We start from the raw sequence: 7,501 nt of genomic DNA, 5'->3' as shown, positions 1-7,501 counted from the left end.
TGAATGCCTATCGTATAACGTCAAAATAAAATCATATTAGGAGTTCTATATAAGATATATTTTACTTTATTTTCAAATAGATCGTAATGTTGTTATAAAATGCAATTTATTGATATATCGTTGACAAATGGTTAATTTTTATATACATAATAATACAGGCACCTAAGTGAACACCTGTTATTTATTTGCCGAGCGTGCGTTCCAATAGGCATTGACAGGACCCCTAGCTAAATCAGGCAGTAGGTGTGCTCAAGCTGTTATAACTGAGCATTAATCTGTTTCAACTTTACTTAATAATGCTTGTTTTGTTGATCAGTCAACAATATTAAGGTTGTTTTCGAGGGGTATGTATCATGTTGTTGTCTTTCCATTGATTGATTTGGAGGTGATGCTAATGTGCCATCTAACGTTAGTTGCGCCGTTAGTTAGCATATATAGCTAACTAGCTGTGAATGAAGTCTCAGCCAAGGAACCAGTTGTCAAAAATATTATCTAGCTAGCTGGCTGGCCAGCTGTTGAATTTAGCTAGCTCGTCCATTGCCATATTACCACGACTTTTGCTTATCTAACTTGGATATATCCTAATTGTATCTGGTAAAGGCACCAACATAGGCAGCATGCAAGTTAGCAAGCTAATGGTAGCTGGCTAATTATGTCTGACAGCCTGATTTTGAGTTTTAACAGCAGCTGTAAGGAAAGCTGTCATACAATTCTACCTATTTGTGAATGAATAACAATCATCTTTGTTGTCAAGCTATATATTGCTCCCCCGCATGTTAACTAGGTAAGGCCAAGGTATGACGTGCCAAATATCCCTGCTTAGGACCTCACGTTGCCCAATCATTTACTAAAGGAAACTAACGTTGCTCCTTATAGTCCAAGGACCTTACATGTTCTGTTTAGAGGTGAATTGGCTCTGGCAGCCAAAACAGACAAATACTCTATTAAAACGTGACTCGATTCTCAATTGCGGTACGGTTGTAGAAACATATAGCCCTCTAGCTTTGGAACACAACATCGGGAGTCTGTATTGGTTGGACTCGCTGAGTGGTGCATCTTTTTGGAGGCTGGCGTCGGAGAAAAAAAAACCTTACCACAATAAAGCTAGCATCACCATAACATTTCCAGTCAACAAGGGCATATGTATAATCTCTATTTACCATATGTGAAATGTGTTCCTCGCTATCAAATAAACGTCTGAATCCAACCTTTGTCTGAACAGCATCAAATCAAATGTTATTGGTCGCATACACATATTTAGCAGATATTATTGCTGGTGTAGCGAAATGCTTGTGTTCCTAGCTCTAGCAGTGCAGTAATATCTAACAATGCACACAGATCTAAAGTAAACTCATGGAATTAAGAAATATAAAAAAATTAGGACAAGCAATGTCGGAGTCCGGAGTGTGTGTGTGTGTGTGTGATGGGATGTGTAAACATAGTCATGGACAGTATGTGGATAGACTATTTAGTGTCTGTAGAATACGTAGGACAGAATGGTGTGTGTGTATAGATGGCTAGGATGGCATTGACTAGAATACACTATATACATATGAAATTAATAAAACAGTATGCAGACATTATTAAATTCACCAGTGTCTATGTACATAGGCCAGCAGCCTCTAAGGTGTAGGGTTGAGTAACCGGGTGGTAGTCGGCTAGTGACAGTGAGGGCAGGGTACTGGGTGGAGGCTGGCTAGTGATGGCTGTCTGATGGCCTTGGTCCCAGATTTGATGCACCAGATTTGACACCGCATTTCAGTCGATACTTCCTACCACAAAATCTACCACTGTCTACACAGCAGGTGGTGCGGTTCTGACAGAAGTTGGATTCAGACGTTTATTTGATATTGAGGGTCACATTTCACTTTACGTCTAACATCTGTTTTCTGTAAATAAGCGCTCTAAAATGGAAATCTGGCCTTGTGGGAACTCTGAAATGGTGTGTAGAAATGTAATCTTTTTTTTTTTTTTGCGAGGACAGTTCTTGCAGATATGTTCCATATGTTTCTAAAACCAGCTAAGAAGATTTGTTTTGAAGCTAATTTCCAGAAATTTTGCCATTGGGCTGAGGGAGAATTTGCCGTTTTAAAGCCAATTTCCTGCAATTCTACACATTTTGCCATAGCTTCTTGCCATGTTCTTATGCTGAGTGACTCAAACATGACAAAATCAATGGGGGCTGCCATGACATGTATGGAATTTTAGACTGACTGTCTATTTTATTATGGTGATTGTTAGTTCTCAAAGATCTTATGAAAAAATATATCTCCATGATCTTTTCTACGTACTTTATATCTTGTTTTAGTTATTTAAGTTCACACTGAATGTTTTACCATCCCGAAAATATAATTTCCCCCAAAATATTGGGAAAATTGTCATCCTATTGTTTGGCGTAGCAGCTGATAAATTAATATAGGGGAAACACTGCGCTACAGGTAGTTAGCGTCTATGAATGGGTTAGACCTCACGTATCTTAGCTGAAGATGGGGTTGTTGCCTCATTTGGGGCGCAAGGGTAGCTTAGTGGTAAGAGTGTTGGGCCATTAACCGAAAGGTTGCAAGATCAAATCCCTGAGCTGACAAGGTAAAAAGCTGTCGTTCTGCCCCAGCACAGCGCCGTTAACCCACTGTTCCTAGGCTGTCATTGAAAATAAGAATTTGTTCTTAACTGACTTGCCTAGTTAAATAAAGGTAAAATAAATAAAAATGTATTGAGTGCAAAGTAACTACAATAGCAGCAGGAGAAGCATCAGTCAAATATATTGCAACAGTTTTCATGGTGAGTTAGGTGTTATGCATTGATTAAAGTGGCAGTCCATGTTCACTGTGACATGGCAGGCCATGACAAGCATCTGTTTTTAGTGCTTTGACAATGCGAGTTTGCTGTCCTCAGACCAATCCATTGTCGAGGGTCCAGGATCCAAGTTGTCTGGTGAAAGGCTGATTCTCACTTTTTGTTCAATTTCAAGGTATACTTTATCCAATTAACCTTTTTTCCCTCTGTGTTCAGATAATCTATAATGGCTACTACTGAGAATGCAGAGACGTGTTCACCAGAAAACAAAGGAGGCCATCATGGGAGTGCTGACCCAGACACAAAGTGCCCAAAGAAAGTCCAGTATTGTGGCGGTAAGAACTACTGGGCATTTTCTGAAATGGCACCCTATTCTAGTGATCTATACATGCTCATGGCCAATTCCTAAAACATTGATTTGTGGTATCACATGATTGTCAAGGTCTAACACCTCTGTTGGTTTTCCAGTGTGCTCCTTGCCAACAGAGTACTGTGAGTACATGCCTGAGCCATCCAAATGCAGGCAGTGGCTGGAGAAGAACTTCCCAGATGTGTTTGCCAGGATGAGTGTAGGTGAGTTTCATCAGACAGTCTCTCGGTCTTTCTTTCTCTCTCTGTTTCCTATCAGGAAGATGGGCAATAATGAATGATGTCTTATTAAAAACACTTTTTTTCTTATGCCTTACTGGTCCGGTAGGAAATGCTTCCAAGCAGGACACTGGCGGTGTAGAGGTGCCCCTTGTTGGAGAGGAGGATGAAAAGAAGAAGCAGAAGAGAGGTCTGAGTTCCTCTTCATTTTGATTTCTTGAATGCATCCTTCCTCAAATCCTAAACCAGTGTATCCCAGCACAACCTTCAGGGACCCCCCAGCCTTTACACATTTGCTTCAATGGCACCGGAGGGGGTGGCTGCCGTTTTACGGGCTCCTAACCAACTGTGCTAATTTGGGTGTTTTTCGCATTGTTTAACTTATGTTTTTACGTTGCTGCTACTTTGTCTTGTGACCAAAAAGAGCTTCTGGATATCAGAATCCCGATTACTCAATTCGAACTGGACAAATAATTTTTCTTTAATGAGTCTGACTACTACTACTACTTTGAGACCAGGCACAAATCCCCGTCATTCGCGTGAAGAATATACGGAAATACAGGGAGCTGAGATTGGGGTGCCTTGTGAGAATTTGTCGGCGAGTGGGTAACCCACCTCTACCATTCGTTCTATTATCCAACGTGAAATTACTGGAGTATAAACAGGATGATCTTCGTTCGAGACTATCCGAGCAACGGGACATTAAACTGTAATATCTTATGTTTCACCGAGTCGTGGCTGAACGACAACACGGATAATATACAATTGGCTGGGTTTTCTGTGCATCGGCAGGACAGAACAGCTACATCTGGTAAGACAAGGGGTGGGGTGTGTCTATTTTGTCAACAGCTGGTGCGCGATGTCTATTGCTCGCTTGAGGTAGAATACCTCAAGATGAGCTGTAGACCACTCTATCTACCGAGAGTTTATATTTTTCGTGGCCATCTATTTACCACCACAAACTGATGCTGGCACTAAGACCGCACTCAACGAGCTGTACAGTGCCTTGCGAAAGTATTCGGCCCCCTTGAACTTTGCGACCTTTTGCCACATTTCAGGCTTCAAACATAAAGATATAAAACTGTATTTTTTTGTGAAGAATCAACAAGTGGGACACAATCATGAAGTGGAATGACATTTATTGGATATTTCATACTTTTTTAACAAATCAAAAACTGAAAAATTGGGCAGGCAAAATTATTCAGCCCCCTTAAGTTAATACTTTGTAGCGCCACCTTTTGCTGCGATTACAGCTGTAAGTCGCTTGGGGTATGTCTCTATCAGTTTTGCACATCGAGAGACTGAAATGTTTTCCCATTCCTCCTTGCAAAACAGCTCGAGCTCAGTGAGGTTGGATGGAGAGCATTTGTGAACAGCAGTTTTCAGTTCTTTCCACAGATTCTCGATTGGATTCAGGTCTGGACTTTGACTTGGCCATTCTAACACCTGGATATGTTTTTGCAGACTCCATCAGGTTCTCTTCCAGAATGGTCCTGTATTTGGCTCCATTTTTGAACCATTCCATTGTAGATTTTGCTTTATGTTTTGGATCATTGTCTTGTTGGAAGACAAATCTCCGTCCCAGTCTCAGGTCTTTTGCAGACTCCATCAGGTTCTCTTCCAGAATGGTCCTGTATTTGGCTCCATCCATCTTCCCATCAATTTTAACCATCTTCCCTGTCCCTGCTGTAGAAAAGCAGGCCCAAACCATGATGCTGCCAACACCATGTTTGACAGTGGGGATGGTGTGTTCAGCTGTGTTGCTTTTACGCCAAACATAACGTTTTGCATTGTTGCCAAAAAGTTCAATTCTGGTTTCATCTGACCAGAGCACCTTCTTCCACATGTTTGGTGTGTCTCCCAGGTGGCTTGTGGCAAACTTTAAACAACACTTTTTATGGATATCTTTAAGAAATGGCTTTCTTCTTGCCACTCTTCCATAAAGGCCAGATTTGTGCAATATACGACTGATTGTTGTCCTATGGACAGAGTCTCCCACCTCAGCTGTAGATCTCTGCAGTTCATCCAGAGTGATCATGGGCCTCTTGGCTGCATCTCTGATCAGTCTTCTCCTTGTATGAGCTGAAAGTTTAGAGGGACGGCCAGGTCTTGGTAGATTTGCAGTGGTCTGATACTCCTTCCATTTCAATATTATCGCCTGCACAGTGCTTCTTGGGATGTTTAAAGCTTGGGAAATCTTTTTGTATCCAAATCCGGCTTTAAACTTCTTCACAACAGTATCTCGGACCTGCCTGGTGTGTTCCTTGTTCTTCATGATGCTCTCTGCGCTTTTAACGGACCTCTGAGACTATCACAGTGCAGGTGCATTTATACGGAGACTTGATTACACACAGGTGGATTGTATTTATCATCATTAGTCATTTAGGTCAACATTGGATCATTCAGAGATCCTCACTGAACTTCTGGAGAGTTTGCTGCACTGAAAGTAAGGTGGCTGAATAATTTTGCACGCCCAATTTTTCAGTTTTTGATTTGTTAAAAAAGTTTGAAATATCCAATAAATGTCATTCCACTTCATGATTGTGTCCCACTTGTTGTTGATTCTTCACAAAAATATACAGTTTTATATCTTTGTTTGAAGCCTGAAATGTGGCAAAAGGTCGCAAAGTTCAAGGGGGCCGAATACTTTCGCAAGGCACTGTATTATCTATGCATAGTCACTACCCCTACCTACATATACAAATGACCTCAACTAACCTGTACCCCCGCAAATTGACTTGATACCGGTACCCCCTTTATATAGCCGCGTTATTTTATTGTTACTCTTTGTGTTTTTTACTTCAGTTTATTTACTAAATATTTTCATAACTCCATTTCTTGAACTGCATTGTTGGTTAGTATTTCACGTTAAGGTCTACGCCTCTTGTATTCGGCACCTGTGACAAATAACATTGTTATATGATTTGCTCTATTCCAGACTAAATCACTGGGGTTCATTGGTTCAATCAGGTCTTAGTGCTGAAATAGAACAAGCACTTGCAACTGCTAGGGGGTGTCTGAGGACTGGCATTGGAGAACCCTGTTCTAACCCATCTGTGCTGACTCTCTCTAGGTGGCAGAGGACAGATCAAACAGAAAAAGAAGACTGTCCCTCAGAAAATAACGATAGCTAAAATCCCCCGCGCCAAGAAGAAATATGTCACCCGAGTCTGTGGAATGAACACCTTTGGTAAGACTGACTGTCACATCCTGTTACTGTAAACACCTTGTTAAAGACATGGACAGACTCGTAACCTTGTTGTTTTTCTTGCTTGTGACTGTGGACTTCCTCCCTGCAGACATTGACCTTAAAGAGGCTCAGAGATTCTTTGCCCAGAAGTTCTCCTGCGGCGCCTCGGTGACGGCGGAGGATGAAATCATCATTCAGGGAGATTTTACAGATGACATCATCGATGTCATTCAGGAAAAGTGGCCTGAGGTAAGACGGCTGTGTTTACTCTCCAACGCCACATAGATAGCCGAAAAAAGTTAGTTACAGGAAATAGAAGAGTAGTCTGTGTGCACCTGAATGAGATTTATATTACACACACTAACCATCTGTCTTTCCATTGTAGGTGGATGACGACAGCATTGAAGATCTTGGAGAAGTCAAGAAGTGAAGACCCGACGTGCACTTTTACTGAAAATGGATGCAACATGTAACAACAACCTGGCCAAATGTACACATTAACATTAAAAAGGAGTCGTTTTATATCTATTTTATTTACTGTATAGAAACTGTGGACTTGGCCACTCCCTTTTGGCATTTTTCAGTTCTTGATAGCTGCTGCCTGTCTCTCTCAGTCGCCAAAGGTCTGGTCTGATGTGATTCCTTCCCAAACGCTTTTCACTCAGCAAAATTTTAGGGTAATAAATGTCGCTCATTCACTTGCTCATTCTTTAGTCCTTCTTTCAGACCTCTCTCTTCATCATCCCACTCTGTAAGTACATCTCACTGTACTGTCTGCAATGTATGTTCATACTGCCATTGTATTATTTAATTTAATGAGACCCATTCAAGGTATTTATATTCTGTGGGAAAGGGACGGGGCCAATGGAACACAGTGACATGCTTGGAAATATGCATTATGGTGATATTATTATAGGAAATTGGGCT

The 7,501-nt window shown here is 41.2% G+C and overlaps 1 protein-coding gene across 2 annotated transcripts; it reads left to right on the top strand.

Moving 5' to 3' along the window:
* Positions 1-198: 198 nt before the first annotated feature.
* On the top strand, positions 199-7,272 carry LOC139408840 (density-regulated protein-like). Of its 2 annotated transcripts, none has more exons than XM_071153212.1 (7): positions 199-344; positions 3,013-3,131; positions 3,265-3,369; positions 3,494-3,574; positions 6,458-6,574; positions 6,684-6,823; positions 6,960-7,272. In XM_071153212.1, the coding sequence occupies exons 2-7, from the start codon at positions 3,023-3,025 to the stop codon at positions 7,002-7,004; spliced, it is 597 nt and encodes a 198-aa protein (XP_071009313.1). In that variant the 5' UTR covers positions 199-344; positions 3,013-3,022; the 3' UTR covers positions 7,005-7,272. The 2 variants fall into 2 exon arrangements, with proteins under 2 accessions (XP_071009313.1, XP_071009312.1); XM_071153211.1 differs by having other exon boundaries at positions 223-344; positions 3,265-3,371; positions 3,487-3,574.
* The last annotated feature ends 229 nt before the right edge of the window (positions 7,273-7,501 follow it).

Source organism: Oncorhynchus clarkii, chromosome 5 (genome assembly GCF_045791955.1).
Source record: "Oncorhynchus clarkii lewisi isolate Uvic-CL-2024 chromosome 5, UVic_Ocla_1.0, whole genome shotgun sequence".
In the NCBI taxonomy this organism is placed as follows: Eukaryota; Metazoa; Chordata; class Actinopteri; order Salmoniformes; family Salmonidae; genus Oncorhynchus; species Oncorhynchus clarkii.
Note: the sequence above shows the minus strand (reverse complement) of the source record. Positions and strands in the feature narration are given on the sequence as shown.

Coding starts and splice junctions, on each gene's coding strand:
- LOC139408840 (XM_071153211.1), top strand. CDS start 3,023: ATGGCTACTACTGAGAATGCAGAGACGTGTTCACCAGAAAACAAAGGA. Junction 3,575..6,457: donor AAAGAAGAAGCAGAAGAGAG/GTCTGAGTTCCT, acceptor GACTCTCTCTAG/GTGGCAGAGGACAGATCAAA. Junction 6,824..6,959: donor TTCAGGAAAAGTGGCCTGAG/GTAAGACGGCTG, acceptor TTTCCATTGTAG/GTGGATGACGACAGCATTGA.